The following is a 24,842-nucleotide window of genomic DNA, read 5'->3' as shown; positions in this document are numbered from 1 at the left end:
TTCCTGGGGCAGTCTGGCCCTGCTGGCTTTCTGGTACCAGGGTGAGCATTGGTTGAGGGAATGGAAAGGGTGCAGATGTGCTGTCATCCTGAGAGAGGGCAATACTTTACAGTCCCATTACACGGCTGCCCCTGCTATTGGGCTGTGGCTCAGCACTTCCACTGATCTGTGTGAGAGCAGACTGTCGGAGATCTGTGATGTGATTGAAGTCCTTATCCATTCGATCACCGAGCCTGTCCAAGGTGGAGGAGATAGTGGAGCCCAGAGCTTGCATGGTCCCACTATGAGCATCCCTGAGAGATGCTGCTACTGGTAGCAGTAGCATCCAGTAGTAGCTGCAAGGTGGGCCCAGCTGAGGTGTCCATTGAGGTGGCCAAACGTTCCATGGTTGACTGCAGAGTGCTGGTGCCATGCTCCACAAACCCACACAAGTTGATGATGGACTCCTCTACAGTCATGGATAATGTTGCAGTAGTTCCCTAGCAGGCTGTCCAATATCTTCAGCAATTGCTGGTGCGCAGAAAATATTTTTTGTTTAAATACTGGGCCCCTAAATTTTGCATCTCTGTCCTGTTCAGCAGGGTTACGACCCAGGCTTGCCTTCCAATGAGGCATTTAATTGGCTGTCCTTTCCACTTGCATCTGCTCCTGTTCACCTGTGCCTCGAACTACCCCTCGAACTTATTATCAATACCACCCGAGAAACCAATTTCTGTGCTGGAGCTTGGAAAGGTCTGAGCGAGTGACAGGGCCTCTTCTGGAGAATTATTCCCCTCTGGCCTGTTCCAGAAATAAATAATTCTAACTCTCACAGTTGTTTGCTGAACATCAGTCATATGTGTTAGTTCATTCATGAACAAGAGAAACAAACTGTTCATTTTAGTTTATTTTTGTATTGTTTATTTTTGAATTATCAAGCAGGCACTATGAAATTAAAATACTTTCATGCTGTGGATATATCAGCGACAGTTTTCACAGGTATATCCGGGGTACAAACATTTGATAAATAGCTCCTCTGGGCCCTGGTGCTAGGTTCCCATCCCTTCGATCTGCAGGGCCACCCACTGCTCATCAAACATCACCTGCGAGTCACTCAACAGGGAGCATGAGCAGGAAAATGCAGCACAGCCAGTGACACTGGCAGCAGTTGTGATTTTTCTACTCAGTTTTTGGGTGGAGCACCATGTTTTTCAGATGAGGTAAAGCAGGCATTGCTGTATTTTGCTCCTGTTACAGGCTGGCCTCCTGTTAGCCAGTAAAAATCCAGCTTAGATAGTCAAGGACCGAATACTACCGACTGGGCAGCCGTGATGTGTCCCAGATTCTGCCTGTGAGTTTGTCTATGTTTGTGAGCATGTGTGTGTCTGTGTACATGTACAATTCATGCATGTCTGGCAGGCTGTTTGCTCATCTTTTTATACGGGCACACAGTTAGTGTATGTGCTTGGGAGGCTGTGTTTACGCATGTCTGCAAGCTGTGTAGTGTACACCTGTGTGTGTATATCTGTAATAAAAACAGAAAATACTGGAAATACTCAGCAAGTCAGACAGCATCTGTGGAAAAAAAAGTTAACGTTTCAGGTAGATGACCTTTTGTCAGAACTGGTTTGGGAAGATATGCGCGCATATAAATATATATCTGTGCATGTGTATATATCTGTTTTTGGGAAGCTGGGTGTGTGTATATCTATCTATCTGTGTGTGTACATCTGTTTATCTGTGTGTCTATTTCTGTGTCTGGGTGGCTGTGTATCTGTCTGAACATCTGTTGTTGTGTACATCTGTTTATCTGTGTGTGTATATCTATATGTGTATATTTCTATATCTATATAAAATGTGTGTATATATCTGCATGTATATCTGAGTGTCTATATATCTGTGTGTATATCCATGCGTATATATCTGTGTATATATATATCTGTGTGTGTCTGTATCTGTGTGTGTGTCTGTATCTGTGTGTGTCTATATCTATATGTATCTGTGTGTAAATCTGTGTGTCTATATATCTGTGCCTGGGAGCCTGCATGTGGTGAACAAAGGGGAAGCACAGACACAAGTCAGATGTTTCACCCGACTGTGAATCAGGTGCTTCCTCTGGCTGTATGATACATGAGTCACTCCCAGAATGGGACTTACCGCAGCTTCTGTTAAGTGTCATAGTGGTATATACGGCTCACCTGATAAATGCTTAGACATCTCAACATTTCTGTGTACAAGTCAATTGCTTAAAATAAAATGTGGAATTTATCAAAATATAAATTCTGCACTATTTAATTCATTGTGTCACATTAAAAGTCAGTTCCTCATCTTATCACTCCGTGCCTCCCAGCAGGGTCTGTGCAGAAATAGACCCTGACTTCTGTTTCTCATTATTTTCAAAGCTGTTTACACTCTCTCCCCAGCTCTCCTCCCCCAACAATGGATATTTCCAATGGATTGGGAGTCAGGCAGGGCCTGTTATTCTGAATAGTATTTTTTTATTCATTCTCAGGATGTGGGCGTCGCTGGCAAGGCCAGCATTTATTGCCCATCCCTAATTGCCCTTGAAGGGTAGGGATTTGAACCAGCTGAATGTTGCAGTCAAGCGACACAGCATGACAACCTGGTTTCAGTTGAGACTAGTTTTAAAAAAAACACAAATGGAACAGATGGTCAGAAACTGAACTACAGAAGTGATTAAGCATGTGGAGATATGAGAAGCTGCAATAACAAGGTTAAAATTTGCAGCACAATCGGGTTACGAAGTAGCAACTGTCACGCGGGTGTATGCAGGGTATATTTGATTAACCTTTGAACCATGTCCAATCACGAGTCACTGACTCAGATCGGCCGAAGCCACGATACAGTAAAAATGGACCCTACTGTGCAGATAACTGGACAAACTTAGATAAAAGACAGAACTAAAAGAAGGAGCTCAGCTAACGATGTAAAGTTATAATTAGGTTGATTTTGAATGTTGCCACAGAGCCGGATTGGCTAAGGAATAAGTAATGTAGTAATGGCTGTCGGTGTGCTCCAGTCTTGTACTGTATATAAGCTTGTGAATTTTGTTGATCGGGGAGAAGGTGCTCGCACAGACCGCGGCGCGGGGTCAGAGACCCTTCTCCCAGAGCTCTGTTTTAATAAACTGCACCTTTTACTTTACCACAGATGAGATGTGAATTTATTTTCACCCAACCCTTGAGAAGGTGGTGGTAAGCCACCTTCTTGAACCGCTACAGTCCATGTGGTGAAGGTTCTCCCACAGTGCTGTTAGGTAGGGAGTTCCAGGATTTTGACCCAGCGACGATGAAGGAACGGCGATATATTTCCAAGTCGGGATAGGGAACCTGGAGGTGATGGTGTTCCCATGTGCCTGCTGCCCTTGTCCTTCTAGGTGGTAGAGGTTGTGGGTTTGGGAGGTGCTGTCGAAGAAGCCTTGGCGAGTTGCTGCAGCGCATCCTGTGGATGGTACACACTGCAGCCACAGTACGCCGGTGGTGAAGGGAGTGAATGTTCAGGATGGTGGATGGGGTGCCAATCAAGCGGGCTGCTTTGTCCTGGATGGTGTCGAGCTTCTTGAGTGTTGTTGGAGCTGCACTCATCCAGGCAAGTGGAGAGTATTCCATCACACTCCTGACTTGTGCCTTTTGGTGGTGGAGAGGGTTTGGGGAGTCAGGAGGTGAGTCACTCACCGCAGAACACCCAGCCTCTGACCTGCTCCAGTAACCATGGTATTTATGCGGCTGGTCTACATGTATGAGTCCTGTTTCCAGTGGGGTGTGTGTCAGGAGGGCCCACGTCACTCTGACTGGGACAGGTCCTTTTATTCTGTGTGAATCCAGTTTATTGATTCAGTGGATCTGGCCTCGGCGATGTTGGAGATGGAAATAATTGTTATTCCTGCTAGTCACTGCACTTTGTTCAATTATCACTTCTGGCTCATCCCTAAGTCAAAGAAGAAGAATTGGAGGCTTCCTTTAATTAGTCTAGTTATCAATCTTCACTCGCAAGAGGTCATGGAAACACAAACTCCAGCCAGTGTCTATGACTTTCTTATTTCGTAGACAGCAGAGATAGCAACCAGAATAAAGATAGCTGAGCTTACTTCAGGCCCTTTTTAACTATTTCATTAATTAATAGGTAACAGCTCCATTTACGCAGTACCTTATCATATCAAAACATCTCAGTGCTTCACACAATTAATAACTTATGGTGTGCAGTGACGGTTGTTATGTAGGCTAATTGATTTTAAATAAATTAATTAAAAATAAATAAATACTGAAAGATAAAGTGGTGTAATGTGAGGTAAATGGATGGTGCTCATCCATTGCTTGTGGGGTCACTGTCAAATAGTGGCTACAGCTTTAAATGATTCAAGAGACAAACTCAGTCAGAGACTAAATGCTGTCAGCTGGTGAATTCAAACGGCAGCATTGGGTCAGTGGCAGCACGGTGTGGCCCAGGTCAGCAAGGGCACAGCAAGGCATGGGTCATCAATGTGCAGTCACATTTCCGTTTCTGCAAGCAGGGAATCTTCGAACCCCGTTGACATGAGAATAGTCTGTGATCCTGGATCTGGTGAGACAGAGAGAGAGATAGCAGCAGTCAGAGCCATAAAAAGCAGGACCATTCATCAAAATGGCATCTTTGGCTTTTTAAAAGGTTCGTTCTTGAAATGTGGGCGGCGCTGGTAAGGCCGTGTTTATTGCCCATCTCTAGTTGCCCTAAGGGCATTAAGAGTCAACCATGTAGTGTTGCACTGGAGTCATACAGACCAGACTGGGGAGGAGTGGTAGGATCCCTTCCTGGAAGTGAAACAGTTGGGTTTTTCTGACAATTTGATAGCTCTCATATTATTTTCTGGTGCTAGCCAACAAACAACCAGATTTGTTGAACACAGTTTCACAACTTAGCAAGATGAGGTTTGAACACAGGACCTCCAGCACTTCAACTACTCGGCGACCATATCCCATCTAGAATGTGAATAATGCACTGACATATTCCATGCACTAGAAACCAGAGGACACTCAGTGCACAGAACCATATAGACCAGAACCTTCCACATTCCCGCCCAGTTCATGTCACATTAACTGACCACAGCTCTGAGACAGAGCAATATGGAGAAAAGAGATTGGAGAATCAGAGTGAGAGGGAGGCAAGGCAAGGCTGAAGCAATTAAGAGTGGGGGACAGAAGAACAGCTGAGGGCCAAGCAGAGAGGAAGAGAGGAACAGACTGGAGGACGAGAGTGAAAGGGAGAGAATAACAGACTGGAGGATGAGAGTGAAAGGGAGAGAATAACAGACTGGAGGATCAGAGTGAAAGGGAGAGAATAACAGGTTGGAGGATGAGAGTGAAAGGGAGAGAATAACAGACTGGAGGATCAGAGTGAAAGGGAGAGAATAACAGGCTGGAGGATCAGAGTGAAAGGGAGAGAATAACAGGTTGGAGGATGAGAGTGAAAGGGAGAGAATAACAGACTGGAGGACCAGAGTGAAAGGGAGAGAATAACAGACTGGAGGACCAGAGTGAAAGGGACAGAATAACAGCCTGGAGGATCAGAGTGAAAGGGAGACAATAACAGACTGAAGGATCAGAGTGAAAGGGAGAGAATAACAGACTGGAGGATCAGAGTGAAAGGGACAGAATAACAGCCTGGAGGATCAGAGTGAAAGGGAGACAATAACAGACTGAAGGATCAGAGTGAAAGGGAGAGAATAACAGACTGGAGGATCAGAGAGAAAGGGAGAGAATAACAGACTGGAGGACGAGAGTGAAACGGAGAGAATAACAGACTGAAGGATTTGAGTGAGAGAGAGAATAATGGACTGGAGGACGAGAGGGAAAGGGAGAGAATAACAGACTGAAGGAGGAGAGTGAGAGAGAGAATAATGGACTGGACGTCCAGAGTTCAAGGGAGAGAATAAGAGACTGGAGGATCCGAGTGAAAGGGAGAGAATAACAGACTGGAGGATCAGAGTGAAAGGGAGAGAATAACAGACTGGAGGACCAGAGTGAAAGGGAGAGAATAACAGACTGGAGGACCAGAGTGAAAGGGAGAGAATAAGAGACTGGAGGACCAGAGTGAAAGGGAGAGAAGAACAGACTGGAGGATCAGAGTGAAAGGGAGAGAATAACAGACTGGACGACCAGAGTGAAAGGGAGAGAATAACAGACTGCAGGACCAGAGTGAAAGGGAGAGAACAGACTGGAGGACCGGAGTGAAAGGGGGAGGATAACACACTGGAGGACCAGAGTGAAAGGGAGAGAACAACAGATTGGAGGCCCGGAGTGAAAGGGAGAGAAGAACAGACTGGACGACCAGAGTTCAAGGGAGAGGATAAGAGACTGGACGACCAGAGTTAAAGGGAGAGAATAACAGATTGGAGGACCGGAGTGAAAGGGAGAGAATAACACACTGGAGGATGAGAGTGAAAGGGAGAGAATAACAGACTGGAGGATCAGAATGAAAGGGAGAGAATAACAGACTGGAGGATCAGAGTGAAAGGGAGAGAATAACACACTGGAGGATGAGAGTGAAAGGGAGAGAACAGACTGGAGGACTGGAGTGAAAGGGAGAGAATAACAGACTGGAGGATCAGAGTGAAAGGGAGAGAATAACAGACTGGAGGACCGGAGTGAAAGGGGGAGGATAACACACTGGAGGACCAGAGTGAAAGGGAGAGAACAACAGACTGGAGGCCCGGAGTGAAAGGGAGAGAATAACAGACTGGAGGACCAGAGTGGAAGGGAGAGAATAACAGACTGGACGACCAGAGTTCAAGTGAGAGGATAAGAGACTGGAGGACCAGAGTGAAAGGGAGAGAACAGACTGGAGGACCGGAGTGAAAGGGGGAGGATAACAGACTGGAGGACCAGAGTGAAAGGGAGAGAACAACAGACTGGAGGCCCGGAGTGAAAGGGAGAGAATAACAGACTGGAGGACCAGAGTGAAAGGGACAGAATAACAGACTGGAGGAGCAGAGTGGAAGGGAGAGAATAACAGACTGGACGACCAGAGTTCAAGGGAGAGGATAAGAGGCTGGAGGACCAGAGTGAAAGGGAGAGAATAACAGACTGGAGGATCAGAGTGAAAGGGAGAGAATAACAGACTGGAGAATCAGAGTGAAAGGGAGAGAATAACAGGTTGGAGGATGAGAGTGAAAGGGAGTGAGTAACAGACTGGAGGATCAGAGTGAAAGGGAGAGAATAACAGGTTGGAGGATGAGAGTGAAAGGGAGAGAATAACAGACTGGAGGATCAGAGTGAAAGGGAGAGAATAACAGACTGCAGGACCAGAGTGAAAGGGACAGAATAACAGCCTGGAGGATCAGAGTGAAAGGGAGACAATAACAGACTGAAGGATCAGAGTGAAAGGGAGAGAATAACAGACTGGAGGATCAGAGAGAAAGGGAGAGAATAACAGACTGGAGGACGAGAGTGAAACGGAGAGAATAACAGACTGAAGGATTCGAGTTAGAGAGAGAATAATGGACTGGACGTCCAGAGTTCAAGGGAGAGAATAAGAGACTGGAGGATCCGAGTGAAAGGGAGAGAATAACAGACTGGAGGATCCGAGTGAAAGGGAGAGAATAACAGACTGGAGGATCCGAGTGAAAGGGAGAGAATAACAGAATGGAGGACCAGAGTGAAAGGGAGAGAATAACAGACTGGAGGACCAGAGTGAAAGGGAGAGAATAACAGACTGGAGGATCAGAGTGAGAGGGAGAGAATAACGGACTGGAGGACCAGAGTGAAAGGGAGAGAATAATGGACATGAGGACAGGAGTGAAAGGGAGAGAATAACAGACTGGAGGACCAGAGTGAAAGGGAGAGAATAACAGACTGGAGGACCAGAGTGAAAGGGAGAGAATAACAGACTGGAGGACCAGAGTGAAAGGGAGAGAATAACACACTGGAGGACGAGAGTGAAAGGGAAAGAATAACTAACTGGAGGACCCGAGTGAAAGGGAGAGAATAACAGAATGGAGGTCCAGAGTGAAAGGGAGAGAACAATAGACTGGAGGTCGAGTGAAAGGGAGAGAATAACACACTGGAGGACCAGAGTGAAAGGGAGAGAACAACAGACTGGAGGATTAGAGTGAAAGGGAGAGAATAACAGACTGGAGGACCAGAGTGAAAGGGAGATAATAACGGACATGAGGACAAGAGTGAAAGGGAGATAATAACAGACTGGAGGACCAGAGTGAAAGGGAGAGAATAACAGACTGGAGGACCAGAGTGAAAGGGAGAGAATAACAGACTGGAGGACCAGAGTGAAAGGGAGAGAATAACAGACTGGAGGACCAGAGTGAAAGGGAGAGAACAGACTGGAGGATCAGAGTGAAAGGGAGAGAACAGACTGGAGGATCAGAGTGAAAGGGAGAGAATAACAGACTGGACGACCAGAGTTCAAGGGAGAGAATAACAGACTGGAGGACCAGAGTGAAAGGGAGAGAACAGACTGGAGGACCGGAGTGAAAGGGGGAGGATAACACACTGGAGGACCAGAGTGAAAGGGAGAGAACAACAGACTGGAGGCCCGGAGTGAAAGGGATAGAATAACAGACTGGAGGATCAGAGTGAAAGGGAGAGAATAACAGACTGGAGGACCAGAGTGAAAGGGAGAGAACAGACTGGAGGATCAGAGTGAAAGGGAGAGAACAGACTGGAGGACCTGAGTGAAAGGGAGAGAACAACAGACTGGAGGCCCGGAGTGAAAGGGATAGAATAACAGACTGGAGGACCAGAGTGAAAGGGAGAGAACAGACTGGAGGACCGGAGTGAAAGGGGGAGGATAACACACTGGAGGACCAGAGTGAAAGGGAGAGAACAACAGACTGGAGGCCCGGAGTGAAAGGGAGAGAATAACAGACTGGAGGACCAGAGTGGAAGGGAGAGAAGAACAGACTGGAGGATCAGAGTGAAAGGGAGAGAATAACAGACTGGACGACCAGAGTTAAAAGGAGAGAATAACAGATTGGAGGACCGGAGTGAAAGGGAGAGAATAACACACTGGAGGATCAGAGTGAAAGGGAGAGAATAACAGACTGGAGGACCGGAGTGAAAGGGAGAGAATAACAGACTGGAGGACCAGAGTGGAAGGGAGAGAAGAACAGACTGGAGGATCAGAGTGAAAGGGAGAGAATAACAGACTGGAGGACCAGAGTGAAAGGGAGAGAATAACAGACTGGAGGACCAGAGTGAAAGGGAGAGAATAACAGACTGGAGGACCAGAGTGAAAGGGAGAGAATAACAGATTGGAGGATCAGAGTGAAAGGGAGAGAATAACAGACTGGAGGATCAGAGTGAAAGGGAGAGAATAACAGATTGGAGAATCAGAGTGAAAGGGAGAGAATAACAGACTGGAGGACAGAGTGAAAGGGAGAGAATAACAGACTGGAGGATCAGAGTGAAAGTGAGAGAATAACAGACTGGAGGATCAGAGTGAAAGGGACAGAATAACAGATTGGTGGATCAGAGTGAAAGGGAGAGAATAATGGACATGAGGACAGGAGTGAAAGGGAGAGAATAACAGACTGGAGGACCAGAGTGAAAGGGAGAGAATAACAGACTGGAGGACCAGAGTGAAAGGGAGAGAATAACAGACTGGAGGACCAGAGTGAAAGGGAGAGAATAACACACTGGAGGACGAGAGTGAAAGGGAAAGAATAACTAACTGGAGGACCCGAGTGAAAGGGAGAGAATAACAGAATGGAGGACCAGAGTGAAAGGGAGAGAACAATAGACTGGAGGTCGAGTGAAAGGGAGAGAATAACACACTGGAGGACCAGAGTGAAAGGGAGAGAATAACAGACTGGAGGATTAGAGTGAAAGGGAGAGAATAACAGACTGGAGGACCAGAGTGAAAGGGAGATAATAACGGACATGAGGACAAGAGTGAAAGGGAGATAATAACAGACTGGAGGACCAGAGTGAAAGGGAGAGAATAACAGACTGGAGGACCAGAGTGAAAGGGAGAGAATAACAGACTGGAGGATGAGAGTGAAAGGGAGAGAATAACAGACTGGAGGATCAGAGTGAAAGGGAGAGAATAACAGGTTGGAGGATGAGAGTGAAAGGGAGAGAATAACAGACTGGAGGATCAGAGTGAAAGGGAGAGAATAACAGGCTGGAGGACCAGAGTGAAAGGGAGAGAATAACAGACTGGAGGATCAGAGTGAAAGGGAGAGAATAACAGACTGGAGGACCAGTGACAAAGGGAGAGAATAACAGACTGGAGGACCAGAGTGAAAGGGACAGAATAACAGCCTGGAGGATCAGAGTGAAAGGGAGACAATAACAGACTGAAGGATCAGAGTGAAAGGGAGAGAATAACAGACTGGAGGATCAGAGTGAAAGGGACAGAATAACAGCCTGGAGGATCAGAGTGAAAGGGAGACAATAACAGACTGAAGGATCGGAGTGAAAGGGAGAGAATAACAGACTGGAGGATCAGAGAGAAAGGGAGAGAATAACAGACTGGAGGACGAGAGTGAAACGGAGAGAATAACAGACTGAAGGATTTGAGTGAGAGAGAGAATAATGGACTGGAGGACGAGAGGGAAAGGGAGAGAATAACAGACTGAAGGAGGAGAGTGAGAGAGAGAATAATGGACTGGACGTCCAGAGTTCAAGGGAGAGAATAAGAGACTGGAGGATCCGAGTGAAAGGGAGAGAATAACAGACTGGAGGATCAGAGTGAAAGGGAGAGAATAACAGATTGGAGAATCAGAGTGAAAGGGAGCGAATAACAGACTGGAGGACCAGAGTGAAAGGGAGAGAATAACAGACTGGAGGATCAGAGTGAAAGTGAGAGAATAACAGACTGGAGGATCAGAGTGAAAGGGACAGAATAACAGATTGGTGGATCAGAGTGAAAGGGAGAGAATAACAGACTGGAGGATCAGAGTGAAAGGGAGAGAACAGACTGGAGGATCAGAGTGAAAGGGAGAGAATTACAGACTGGAGGATGAGAGTGAAAGGGAGAGAACAGACTGGAGGATGAGAGTGAAAGGGAGAGAACAGACTGAAGGATCAGAGGTATTGGGAGAGAATAACAGACTTGAGGACCAGAGTGAAAGGGAGAAAACAGACTGAAGGATCAGAGGTGTTGTGAGAGAGGAACAAACTGAAGAATAAGAATCAGAGAGAGCCGGTAAAACAGTCTTAAGAAGTCGAAACAGGGGCATACAGAGAGAGGGACACACTGAAGTATCAGAGCACATGGAGCAAAACAGAGGGAGAAATAAACTAGTGGATCAGAGATGCAAGATCATACAATGATACAGCACAGAAGGAGGCCATTCGTCCCAGCGTGTCCACTCAATTAGTTCCACTCATCCGCTCTTTCCCCATAGCCTACAAACTTCTCCTTTTCAAGTATCTATCCAATTCCCTATTGAAGTTACTGTTGAATTACAGCAATTACGAAAGCAAATGCATGTTGGCCTTTATTGCAAGGGGGTTGGAGTACAAGATAAAGGAAGTCTTACTGCAATTGTACAGGGCTTTGGTGAGACTTCACCTGGAGTACTGCGGACAGATTTGGTCTCCTGACCTAAGGATGGATATACTTGCCTTCGAAGGGATGCAACTTGGATGATTCCTGGGATGAGAGAGTTATCCTAAGAAGAGGGATAAAGTAGAATGGGCCGATACTCTCTGGAGTTTAGAAGAATTATTTTGAAAATATAAAATAATAAATAGTATATAAGAATCTGAGAGGGCTTGACGGGTTAGATGCTGAGAGGCTGTTTCCTCTGGCTGTAGAGTCTTGAGCTAGGGGTCATAGTCTCAGGATAAGGGGTCGGCATTTAGGACTGAGATGAGGAGAAATTTCTTCACTCCGAGGTTTGTGAATCTTTGGAATTCTCTACCCCAGAGGGCTGTCGACACTCCTGCTCCTATTTATTATTTCCTTATGGTTTTATGAATCTGCTGACACCACATTCTCAGGTCGAGCATTCAAGATCATAGATGAAACAGGTTCTGAAATTCCTAGGCCCTTCTGTTCAGTGCCACAGTAAATTTGCTGGAAGTGAAACAGCCACCCCGTTTCCGTGAATAAATTATGTTCCTGCAAGAATTCCGGGTGTTATGCTGGCTGGCTGAAAGTCTGAGGAAATTCACGGCCTCAGATTGAAAAATTACAGACAGGAGAAATAAAATCAAGTATCAGAGATGGAGGGAGAAATAGATCCGAGTGTCAGAGACAGAGGGAGAAACAGAAAAAAGTGACAGAGGTGGGGGATGAAAAACTGAAGTTTCTGAGAAGAAGGGAAAAATATATACAAGTTTCAGTAACGGAGGGAGAAATAGACAAAGGTATCAGAGTTGAACGAAGAAATAGACTAAAGTTTAAGAGATGGAGGGAGAAATAGACTGAAGTTTCAGAGATGGAGGGAGAAATAGGCTTAAGTATCGGAGATGGAGGGAGAAATAGACTAAAGTACCGGAGATGGAGGGAGAAATAGACGAAAGTATCAGAGATGGAAGGGGGAAATAGACTGAAGTTTCAGAGATGGAGGGAGAAATAGAATGATGGATCGGAGAGGCAGGGAGAAATAGAATGAAGGATCGGAGAGGGAGGAAGAAATAGAATGAAGGATCGGAGAGGGAGGGAGAAATAGACTAAAGTTTCAAAGATGGAGGGTGAAATAGACTGAAGTTTCAGAGATGGAGGGAGAAATAGACTGAAGTTTCAGAGACAGAGGGAGAAATAGACAGAAGTTTCAGAGATGGCGGGCAAAAGAGACTCAAGTTTCAAAGATGGAGGAGGAGAGAGACTAAAGTTTCTGAGCTGGAGTGAGAAATAGTCTAAAGTTTCAGAAATGGAGGATGAAATAGACTAAAGTTTCAGAGATGGAGGGAGAAAAAAACATTAAAGTTTCGGAGATGGAGGAAGAAAGAGACTAAAGTTTCAGAGATCGAGGGAGAAATAGACGAAAGAATCCAAGACGGAGGGAGAAATAAACTAAAGTATCAGAGATGGAGGGAGAGATAGACTGAAGTATCAGAGATGGAGGGAGAAATAGACTGAAGTTTCAGAGATGGAGGAGGAGAGTGGCTCAAGTTTCAGAGATGGAGGGAGAAATAGACTAAAGTTTCAGAGATGAAGGGAGAAATAGGCTTAAGTATCGGAGATGGAGGGAGAAATAGACTAAAGTACCGGAGATGGAGGGAGAAATAGACGAAAGTATCAGAGATGGAAGGGGGAAATAGACTGAAGTTTCAGAGATGGAGGGAGAAATAGAATGATGGATCGGAGAGGGAGGGAGAAATAGAATGAAGGATCGGAGAGGGAGGAAGAAATAGAATGAAGGATCGGAGAGGGAGGGAGAAATAGACGAAAGTTTCAAAGATGGAGGGTGAAATAGACTGAAGTTTCAGAGATGGAGGGAGAAATAGACTGAAGTTTCAGAGACAGAGGGAGAAATAGAGAGAAGTTTCAGAGATGGCGGGCAAAAGAGACTCAAGTTTCAAAGATGGAGGAGGAGAGAGACTAAAGTTTCTGAGACGTAGTGAGAAATAGTCTAAAGTTTCAGAAATGGAGGATGAAATAGACTAAAGTTTCAGAGATGGAGGGAGAAAAAAACATTAAAGTTTCGGAGATGGAGGAAGAAAGAGACTAAAGTTTCAGAGATCGAGGGAGAAATAGACGAAAGAATCCAAGACGGAGGGAGAAATAAACTAAAGTATCAGAGATGGAGGGAGAGATAGACTGAAGTATCAGAGATGGAGGGAGAAATAGACTAAAGTTTCAGAGATGAAGGAGGAGAGAGGCTAAAGTTTCAGAGATGAGGGAGAAATAGACTGAAGTTTCAGAGATGGAGGGAGAAAGACAAAGGTTTCGGAAATCGAGGGAGAAATAGACGAAAGTATCAAAGATGGAGGGAGAAATCGTCTAATGTTTCAGAAATGGAGGAGGAAATAGACTGAAGTTTCAGAGATGGAGGGAGAAATGGACTTAAGTTTCAGAAATGGAGGGAGAAAGAGACTAAAGTTTCAGAAATGGAGGGAGAAATAGACTGAAGGATGGGAGATGGAGGGAGAAATAGAATGAAGGATCGGAGAGGGAGAGAGAAATAGAATGAAGGATCGGAGAGGGAGGGAGAAATAGAATGAAGGATCGAAGAGAGAGGGAGAAATAGACTAAAGTTTCAGAGATGGAGGGAGAAATAGATTAAAGTATCAGAGATGGAGGGAGAAACAGACTGAAGTTTCAGAGATGGAGGGAGAAATAGAATGATGGATCGGAGAGGGAGGGAGAAATAGAATGAAGGATCGGAGAGGGAGGAAGAAATAGAATGAAGGATCGGAGAGGGAGGGAGAAATAGACTAAAGTTTCAAAGATGGAGGGTGAAATAGACTGAAGTTTCAGAGATGGAGGGAGAAATAGACTGAAGTTTCAGAGACAGAGGGAGTAATAGACAGAAGTTTCAGAGATGGCGGGCAAAAGAGACTCAAGTTTCAAAGATGGAGGAGGAGAGAGACTAAAGTTTCTGAGACGTAGTGAGAAATAGTCTAAAGTTTCAGAAATGGAGGATGAAATAGACTAAAGTTTCAGAGATGGAGGGAGAAAAAAACATTAAAGTTTCGGAGGGAGGAAGAAAGAGACTAAAGTTTCAGAGATCGAGGGAGAAATAGACGAAAGAATCAAAGACGGAGGGAGAAATAAACTAAAGTATCAGAGATGGAGGGAGAGATAGACTAATGTTTCAGAGATGGAGGGAGAAATAGACTAAAGTTTCGGAGATGGAGGGAGAAATAGACTAAAGCATCAGAGATGGAGGGAGAAATAGACTGAAGTTTCAGAGATGGAGGGAGAAATAGACTAAAGTTTCAGAGATGAAGGAGGAGAGAGGCTAAAGTTTCAGAGATGGAGGGAGAGAGAGACTGAAGTTTCAGAGATGGAGGGAGAAAGAGACGAAGGTTTCGTAGATCGAGGGAGAAATAGACGAAAGTATCAAAGATGGAGGGAGAAATTGACTAAAGTTTCAGAGATGGAGGAGGAGAGAGGCTAAAGTTTTAGACATGGAGGGAGAAATAGACTGAAGTTTCAGAGATGGAGGGAGAAATAGACTGAAGTTTCAGAGATGGAGGAGGAGAGAGGCTCAAGTTTCAGAGATGGAGGGAGAAATAGACTAAAGTATCAGAAATCGAGGGAGAAAGAGACTGAAGTTTCAGAGATGGAGGGAGAAATAGATTACATTTTCGGAGAAGCAGAGAGAAGAAGACTAAAGTGTCAGAGATGGAGGGAGAAATAGGCTTAAGTATCGGAGATGGAGGGAGAAATAGACAAAAGTTTCAGAGCAGGAGGGAGAAATAGACTCAAGTTTCAGAAATGGAGGAGGAGAGAGACTAAAGTTTCAGAGATGGAGGGAGAAATAGACTGAAGTTTCAGAGATGAAGGAAGAAAGAGACTAAAGTTTCAGAGATCGAGGGAGAAATAGACGAAAGAATCAAAGACGGAGGGAGAAATAGATTAAAGTATCAAAGATGGAGGGAGAAATAGACTAATGTTTCAGAGATGGAGGGAGAAATAGACTAAAGTTTCAGAGATGGAAGGATAAATAGACTAAAGTTTCAGAGATGCAGGAGGAGAGAGGCTAAAGTTTTAGACATGGAGGGAGAAATAGACTGAAGTTTCAGAGATGGAGGGAGAAATAGACTCAAGTATCAGAGATGGAGGGAGAAATAGGCTTAAGTATCGGAGATGGAGGGGGAAGTATATGAAAGTATCAGAGATGGAGGTTGAAAGTCACGAAAGTATCAGAGATGGTGGGAGAAATAGACTGAAGTTTCAGAGATGGAGGGAGAAATAGACTGAAGCTTCAGAGGTGGAGGGAGAAATAGACTAAAGTTTCAGAGATGGAGGGAGAAATAGTCCAAAGTTTCAAAGATGGAGGGAGAAATAGACTGAAGATTCAGAGATGGAGGCGGTAACAAACTAAAGTATCAGAGATGGAGGGAGAAATAGACTGAAGTTTCAGAAATGGAGGGAGAAATAGACTGAAGGATGGGAGATGGAGGGAGAAATAGAATGAAGGATCGGAGAGGTAGAGAGAAATAGAATGAAGGATCGGAGAGGGAGGGAGAATAGAATGAAGGATCGAAGAGAGAGGGAGAAATAGACTAAAGTTTCAGAGAGGGACGGAGAAATAGACTAAAGTTTCAGAGATGGAGGGAGAAATCGAATGAAGTATCGGAGAGGGAGGGAGAAATAGAATGAAGGATCGGAGATGGAGGGAGAAATAGACTAAAGTTTCAGAGATGAAGGAGGAGAGAGGCTAAAGTTTCAGAGATGGAGGGAGAGAGAGACTGAAGTTTCAGAGATGGATGGAGAAAGAGACGAAGGTTTCGTAGATCGAGGGAGAAATAGACGAAAGTATCAAAGATGGAGGGAGAAATTGACGAAAGTTTCAGAGATGGAGGAGGAGAGAGGCTAAAGTTTTAGACATGGAGGGAGAAATAGACTGAAGTTTCAGAGATGGAGGGAGAAATAGACTGAAGTTTCAGAGATGGAGGAGGAGAGAGGCTCAAGTTTCAGAGATGGAGGGAGAAATAGACCAAAGTATCAGAAATCGAGGGAGAAAGAGACTGAAGTTTCAGAGATGGAGGGAGAAATAGATTACATTTTCGGAGAAGCAGAGAGAAGAAGACTAAAGTGTCAGAGATGGAGGGAGAAATAGGCTTAAGTATCGGAGATGGAGGGAGAAATAGACTAAAGTACCGGAGATGGAGGGAGAAATAGACGAAAGTATCAGAGATGGAAGGGGGAAATAGACTGAAGTTTCAGAGATGGAGGGAGAAATAGAATGATGGATCGGAGAGGGAGGGAGAAATAGAATGAAGGATCGGAGAGGGAGGAAGAAATAGAATGAAGGATCGGAGAGGGAGGGAGAAATAGACGAAAGTTTCAAAGATGGAGGGTGAAATAGACTGAAGTTTCAGAGATGGAGGGAGAAATAGACTGAAGTTTCAGAGACAGAGGGAGAAATAGAGAGAAGTTTCAGAGATGGCGGGCAAAAGAGACTCAAGTTTCAAAGATGGAGGAGGAGAGAGACTAAAGTTTCTGAGACGTAGTGAGAAATAGTCTAAAGTTTCAGAAATGGAGGATGAAATAGACTAAAGTTTCAGAGATGGAGGGAGAAAAAAACATTAAAGTTTCGGAGATGGAGGAAGAAAGAGACTAAAGTTTCAGAGATCGAGGGAGAAATAGACGAAAGAATCCAAGACGGAGGGAGAAATAAACTAAAGTATCAGAGATGGAGGGAGAGATAGACTGAAGTATCAGAGATGGAGGGAGAAATAGACTAAAGTTTCAGAGATGAAGGAGGAGAGAGGCTAAAGTTTCAGAGATGAGGGAGAAATAGACTGAAGTTTCAGAGATGGAGGGAGAAAGACAAAGGTTTCGGAAATCGAGGGAGAAATAGACGAAAGTATCAAAGATGGAGGGAGAAATCGTCTAATGTTTCAGAAATGGAGGAGGAAATAGACTGAAGTTTCAGAGATGGAGGGAGAAATGGACTTAAGTTTCAGAAATGGAGGGAGAAAGAGACTAAAGTTTCAGAAATGGAGGGAGAAATAGACTGAAGGATGGGAGATGGAGGGAGAAATAGAATGAAGGATCGGAGAGGGAGAGAGAAATAGAATGAAGGATCGGAGAGGGAGGGAGAAATAGAATGAAGGATCGAAGAGAGAGGGAGAAATAGACTAAAGTTTCAGAGATGGAGGGAGAAATAGATTAAAGTATCAGAGATGGAGGGAGAAACAGACTGAAGTTTCAGAGATGGAGGGAGAAATAGAATGATGGATCGGAGAGGGAGGGAGAAATAGAATGAAGGATCGGAGAGGGAGGAAGAAATAGAATGAAGGATCGGAGAGGGAGGGAGAAATAGACTAAAGTTTCAAAGATGGAGGGTGAAATAGACTGAAGTTTCAGAGATGGAGGGAGAAATAGACTGAAGTTTCAGAGACAGAGGGAGTAATAGACAGAAGTTTCAGAGATGGCGGGCAAAAGAGACTCAAGTTTCAAAGATGGAGGAGGAGAGAGACTAAAGTTTCTGAGACGTAGTGAGAAATAGTCTAAAGTTTCAGAAATGGAGGATGAAATAGACTAAAGTTTCAGAGATGGAGGGAGAAAAAAACATTAAAGTTTCGGAGGGAGGAAGAAAGAGACTAAAGTTTCAGAGATCGAGGGAGAAATAGACGAAAGAATCAAAGACGGAGGGAGAAATAAACTAAAGTATCAGAGATGGAGGGAGAGATAGACTAATGTTTCAGAGATGGAGGGAGAAATAGACTAAAGTTTCGGAGATGGAGGGAGAAATAGACTAAAGCATCAGAGATGGAGGGAGAAATAGACTGAAGTTTCAGAGATGGAGGGAGAAATAGACTAAAGTTTCAGAGATGAAGGAGGAGAGAGGCTAAAGTTTCAGAGATGGAGGGAGAGAGAGACTGAAGTTTCAGAGATGGAGGGAGAAAGAGACGAAGGTTTCGTAGATCGAGGGAGAAATAGACGAAAGTATCAAAGATGGAGGGAGAAATTGACTAAAGTTTCAGAGATGGAGGAGGAGAGAGGCTAAAGTTTTAGACATGGAGGGAGAAATAGACTGAAGTTTCAGAGATGGAGGGAGAAATAGACTGAAGTTTCAGAGATGGAGGAGGAGAGAGGCTCAAGTTTCAGAGATGGAGGGAGAAATAGACTAAAGTATCAGAAATCGAGGGAGAAAGAGACTGAAGTTTCAGAGATGGAGGGAGAAATAGATTACATTTTCGGAGAAGCAGAGAGAAGAAGACTAAAGTGTCAGAGATGGAGGGAGAAATAGGCTTAAGTATCGGAGATGGAGGGAGAAATAGACAAAAGTTTCAGAGCAGGAGGGAGAAATAGACTAAAGTTTCAGAAATGGAGGAGGAGAGAGACTAAAGTTTCAGAGATGGAGGGAGAAATAGACTGAAGTTTCAGAGATGAAGGAAGAAAGAGACTAAAGTTTCAGAGATCGAGGGAGAAATAGACGAAAGAATCAAAGACGGAGGGAGAAATAGATTAAAGTATCAAAGATGGAGGGAGAAATAGACTAATGTTTCAGAGATGGAGGGAGAAATAGACTAAAGTTTCAGAGATGGAAGGATAAATAGACTAAAGTTTCAGAGATGGAGGAGGAGAGAGGCTAAAGTTTTAGACATGGAGGGAGAAATAGACTGAAGTTTCAGAGATGGAGGGAGAAATAGACTCAAGTATCAGAGATGGAGGGAGAAATAGGCTTAAGTATCGGAGATGGAGGGGGAAGTATATGAAAGTATCAGAGATGGAGGTTGAAAGACACAAAAGTATCAGAGATGGAGGGAGAAATAGACTGAAGTTTCAGAGATGGAGGGAGAAATAGACTGAAGCTTCAGAGGTGGAGGGAGAAATAGTCTAAAGTTTCAAAGATGGAGGGAGAAATAGACTAAAGTTTCAAAGATGGAGGGAGAAATAGACTAAAGTTTCAGAGATGGAGGGAGAAATAGTCCAAAGTTTCAAAGATGGAGGGAGAAATAGACTAAAGTTTCAGAGATGGAGGGAGAAATAGACTGAAGATTCAGAGATGGAGGCGGTAACAAACTAAAGTATCAGAGATGGAGGGAGAAATAGACTGAAGTTTCAGAAATGGAGGGAGAAATAGACTGAAGGATGGGAGATGGAGGGAGAAATAGAATGAAGGATCGGAGAGGTAGAGAGAAATAGAATCAAGGATCGGAGAGGGAGGGAGAATAGAATGAAGGATCGAAGAGAGAGGGAGAAATGGACTAAAGTTTCAGAGAGGGACGGAGAAATAGACTAAAGTTTCAGAGATGGAGGGAGAAATCGAATGAAGTATCGGAGAGGGAGGGAGAAATAGAATGAAGGATCGGAGATGGAGGGAGAAATAGACTAAAGTTTCAGAGATGAAGGAGGAGAGAGGCTAAAGTTTCAGAGATGGAGGGAGAGAGAGACTGAAGTTTCAGAGATGGAGGGAGAAAGAGACGAAGGTTTCGTAGATCGAGGGAGAAATAGACGAAAGTATCAAAGATGGAGGGAGAAATTGACTAAAGTTTCAGAGATGGAGGAGGAGAGAGGCTAAAGTTTCAGAGATGGAGGGAGAAATAGACTGAAGTTTCAGAGATGGAGGAGGAGAGAGGCTCAAGTTTCAGAGATGGAGGGAGAAATAGACTAAAGTATCAGAAATCGAGGGAGAAAGAGACTGAAGTTTCAGAGATGGAGGGAGAAATAGATTACATTTTCGGAGAAGCAGAGAGAAGAAGACTAAAGTGTCAGAGATGGAGGGAGAAATAGGCTTAAGTATCGGAGATGCAGGGAGAAATAGACAAAAGTTTCAGAGCAGGAGGGAGAAATAGACTAAAGTTTCAGAAATGGAGGAGGAGAGAGACTAAAGTTTCAGAGATGGAGGGAGAAATAGACTGAAGTTTCAGAGATGAAGGAAGAAAGAGACTAAAGTTTCAGAGATCGAGGGAGAAATAGACGAAAGAATCAAAGACGGAGGGAGAAATAGATTAAAGTATCAAAGTTGGAGGGAGAAATAGACTAATGTTTCAGAGATGGAGGGAGAAATAGACTAAAGTTTCAGAGATGGAAGGATAAATAGACTAAAGTTTCAGAGATGGAGGAGGAGAGAGGCTAAAGTTTCAGAGATGAGGGAGAAATAGACTGAAGTTTCAGAGATGGAGGGAGAAAGACAAAGGTTTCGGAAATCGAGGGAGAAATAGACGAAAGTATCAAAGATGGAGGGAGAAATCGTCTCATGTTTCAGAAATGGAGGAGGAAATAGACTGAAGTTTCAGAAATGGAGGGAGAAATAGACTGAAGGATGGGAGATGGAGGGAGAAATAGAATGAAGGATCGGAGAGGGAGAGAGAAATAGAATGAAGGATCGGAGAGGGAGGGAGAAATAGAATGAAGGATCGAAGAGAGAGGGAGAAATAGACTAAAGTTTCAGAGATGGAGGGAGAAATAGATTAAAGTATCAGAGATGGAGGGAGAAACAGACTGAAGTTTCAGAGATGGAGGGAGAAATAGAATGATGGATCGGAGAGGGAGGGAGAAATAGAATGAAGGATCGGAGAGGGAGGGAGAAATAGAATGAAGGATCTGAGATGGAAGGAGAAATGGAATGAAGGATCGGAGAGGGAGGGTGAAATGGATTGAAGGATCGAAGAGGGAGGGAGAAATGGAATGAAGGATCGGAGATGGAGGGAGAAATAGAATGAAGGATCGGAGATGGAGGGAGAAATAGAATGAAGGATCGGAGAGGGAGGGAGAAATGGAATGAAGGATCGGAGAGAGAGGGAGAAATAGAATGAAGGATCGGAGAGGGAGGGAGAAATAGAATGAAGGATCGGAGATGGAGGGAGAAATGGATTGAAGGATCGAAGAGGGAGGGAGAAATGGAATGAAGGATCGGAGATGGAGGGAGAAATAGAATGAAGGATCGGAGAGGGAGGGAGAAATGGATTGAAGGATCGGTGAGAGAGGGAGAAATGGAATGAAGGATCGGAGATGGAGGTAGAAATAGAATGAAGGATCGGAGAGGGAGGGAGAAATAGAATGAAGGATCGGAGAGAGAGGGAGAAATAGAATGAAGGATCGGAGAGGGAGGGAGAAATGGAATGAAGGATCGAAGAGGGAGGGAGAAATGGAATGAAGGATCGGAGATGGAGGGAGAAATAGAATGAAGGATCGGAGAGGGAGGGAGAAATGGATTGAAGGATCGGAGATGGAGGTAGAAATAGAATGAAGGATCGGAGAGGGAGGGAGAAATGGAATGAAGGATCGAAGAGGGAGGGAGAAATGGAATGAAGGATCGGAGAGGGAGGGAGAAATAGAATGAAGGATCGGAGAGGGAGGGAGAAATAGAATGAAGGATCGGAGAGGGAGGGAGAAATGGAATGAAGGATCGGAGAGAGAGGGAGAAATAGAATGAAGGATCGGAGAGGGAGGGAGAAATGGAATGAAGGATCGGAGAGGGAGGGAGAAATGGAATGAAGGATCGAAGAGGGAGGGAGAAATGGAATGAAGGATCGGAGATGGAGGGAGAAATAGAATGAAGGATCGGAGAGGGAGGGAGAAATGGATTGAAGGATCGGAGATGGAGGGAGAAATGGAATGAAGGATCGAAGAGGGAGGGAGAAATGGAATGAAGGATCGGAGATGGAGGGAGAAATAGAATGAAGGATCGGAGAGGGAGGGAGAAATGGATTGAAGGATCGGAGATGGAGGTAGAAATAGAATGAAGGATCGGAGAGGGAGGGAGAAATGGAATGAAGGATCGGAGAGGGAGGGAGAAATGGAATGAAGGATCGAAGAGGGAGGGAGAAATGGAATGAAGGATCGGAGAGGGAGGGAGAAATGGAATGAAGGATCGGAGAGGGAGGGAGAAATGGATTGAAGGATCGGAGAGAGAGGGAGAAATGGAATGAAGGATCGGAGAGGGAGGGAGAAATGGAATGAAGGATCGAAGAGGGAGGGAGAAATGGAATGAAGGATCGGAGAGGGAGGGAGAAATGGAATGAAGGATCGGAGAGGGAGGGAGAAATGGAATGAAGGATCGGAGATGGAGGTAGAAATAGAATGAAGGATCGGAGAGGGAGGGAGAAATAGAATGAAGGATCGGAGAGGGAGGGAGAAATAGAATGAAGGATCGGAGAGGGAGGGAGAAATAGAATGAAGGATCGGAGAGGGAGGGAGAAATGGAATGAAGGATCGGAGAGAGAGGGAGAAATGGAATGAAGGATCGGAGAGGGAGGGAGAAATGGAATGAAGGATCGAAGAGGGAGGGAGAAATGGAATGAAGGATCGGAGAGGGAGGGAGAAATGGAATGAAGGATCGGAGAGGGAGGGAGAAATGGAATGAAGGATCGGAGATGGAGGGAGAAATAGAATGAAGGATCGGAGAGGGAGGGAGAAATGGAATGAAGGATCGGAGAGAGAGGGAGAAATGGAATGAAGGATCGGAGAGGGAGGGAGAAATGGAATGAAGGATCGAAGAGGGAGGGAGAAATGGAATGAAGGATCGGAGAGGGAGGGAGAAATGGAATGAAGGATCGGAGAGGGAGGGAGAAATGGAATGAAGGATCGGAGATGGAGGTAGAAATAGAATGAAGGATCGGAGAGGGAGGGAGAAATGGAATGAAGGATCGGAGAGAGAGGGAGAAATGGAATGAAGGATCGGAGAGGGAGGGAGAAATGGAATGAAGGATCGAAGAGGGAGGGAGAAATGGAATGAAGGATCGGAGAGGGAGGGAGAAATGGAATGAAGGATCGGAGAGGGAGGGAGAAATGGAATGAAGGATCGGAGATGGAGGGAGAAATAGAATGAAGGATCGGAGAGGGAGGGAGAAATGGATTGAAGGATCGGAGAGAGACGGAGAAATAGAATGAAGGATCGGAGATGGAGGGAGAAATAGAATGAAGCTTCAGCGATGGAGGGGGAAATAGATTAAAGTTTCAGAGATGGAGGAGGAGAGAAACTGAAGTTTGCGAGATGGAGGGAGAAATAACTAAAGTATCAGAGATGAAGGCAGAAATAGAATGAATGATCAGAGATGTTTAAAAACATATTGCAGACCCACTGCATTGCAATTGTGGGCCTTAAACTGATAAAAAAACAGAAGGAATGGTGTTTATGTCGCAACTGGTCATGGCTCTCTGAAGCATCCAAAAGCATTTCGCACAAAATTAACTCATGTTATATGGGCAACCACCTCCTACAGTATTCAACTCACGCCAATGACTCCAGACTGCCCATTACAAACCACTGACTCCGAAACCTCCCTCTCTTAGTACCAGATCCTATGCACTGCTTCTGCCCTCATTATGTCAGAGCTGTCCCATGCAATGGATAGCATGGGGTCTTTGGCCTGTTTTGATCCAACACCAACAATAGCAATGATCTATTTAAATACAGTTCCTCACTGCTCTGAGAAATCCAGATTTCCTTCTCTCTTCCTGCATCTTCTTGCCCTTCGTTTTCATTTTCCTCCTCTTCCTCTCCATCGGACAGTAGATCCGAGATTTGCTGCTGTAGTTCCGAGCTGATCTTATTTTCTGCTAGGATGAGGGTCCGCATGGAGGTGGGATAATTCTCCACCATATCCAGAAATATCTGAGGGAGACAGAACAAATGCAGAATTATGCCACTGTCCATGGGGAAGGGAGGAACGAGGTGGTTCACTGTTCCTTATAAATCATTATATCATTCCAACTTTGTCATGCGCAACATTCATTTCCATGTGACGATCCTATAAAGTAACTTCCCAATGGCTCAGCGGCTAATAACAATCCTGACTGTATCACAGGTTAGAAGATCTCAGACGTTGCACTACAATTTGTCTCAGTGTCTTCCTGCACTGCAGAGATTTTGTCCGTTATAATCGAGAGAGGACTGGAACACAGAAATAATGGGTGGAATCAGACAAAAAAGTGAGGAAAGTAACAAAAAGAAGTTGAGTAACAGCAGCAAAAGAGGAAAGAACAGAATGAGACTCGGAGGCTGAGGCAAAAAGTGGGTTTGGGTGCCCTCTTGTGGTCCATGTTGGATACATAGCCATAAATGACTATTGGTGAGTTACATTGAATTGCAGAGAATGTTCAGCGCAGAAACAGGTCATTCGGCCGAACAGGTCCCTGCTGGTGTTTATCCTCCCTCCCTGCTTCATCTAACCCTATCAGCATATCATCTATTCCTTTCTCTCTCATATACTTATCGAGCTTCCCCTTAAATGCATCAATGTTATTCACCTCAACTACTCATCGTGGTCACGAGTTCCACATTCTAACCACTCTCTGGGTAAAGAAATTTCTCCTTAATTCCCTGTTGG

General features: G+C 44.7%; 1 protein-coding gene across 1 annotated transcript in view; it reads right to left on the bottom strand.

Annotated features, from left to right (window-relative positions):
• Nucleotides 1–898: 898 nt before the first annotated feature.
• Nucleotides 899–24,842, bottom strand: part of lrrc73 (leucine rich repeat containing 73) — a 137,714-nt gene continuing 113,770 nt past the window's right edge. The window contains exons 5-6 of the mRNA XM_067985230.1: nucleotides 23,938–24,127; nucleotides 899–4,557 (exon numbers count right to left, since the gene is read on the bottom strand). Of these exons, the coding sequence (XP_067841331.1) occupies nucleotides 4,487–4,557; nucleotides 23,938–24,127 (261 nt within the window). The 3' untranslated portion in view covers nucleotides 899–4,486. The remainder of the gene's footprint in view (nucleotides 4,558–23,937; nucleotides 24,128–24,842) is intronic.

The sequence above is a fragment of the Heptranchias perlo genome, chromosome 5 (assembly GCF_035084215.1).
Source record: "Heptranchias perlo isolate sHepPer1 chromosome 5, sHepPer1.hap1, whole genome shotgun sequence".
NCBI classification, from domain to species: Eukaryota; Metazoa; Chordata; class Chondrichthyes; order Hexanchiformes; family Hexanchidae; genus Heptranchias; species Heptranchias perlo.
Note: the sequence above shows the minus strand (reverse complement) of the source record. Positions and strands in the feature narration are given on the sequence as shown.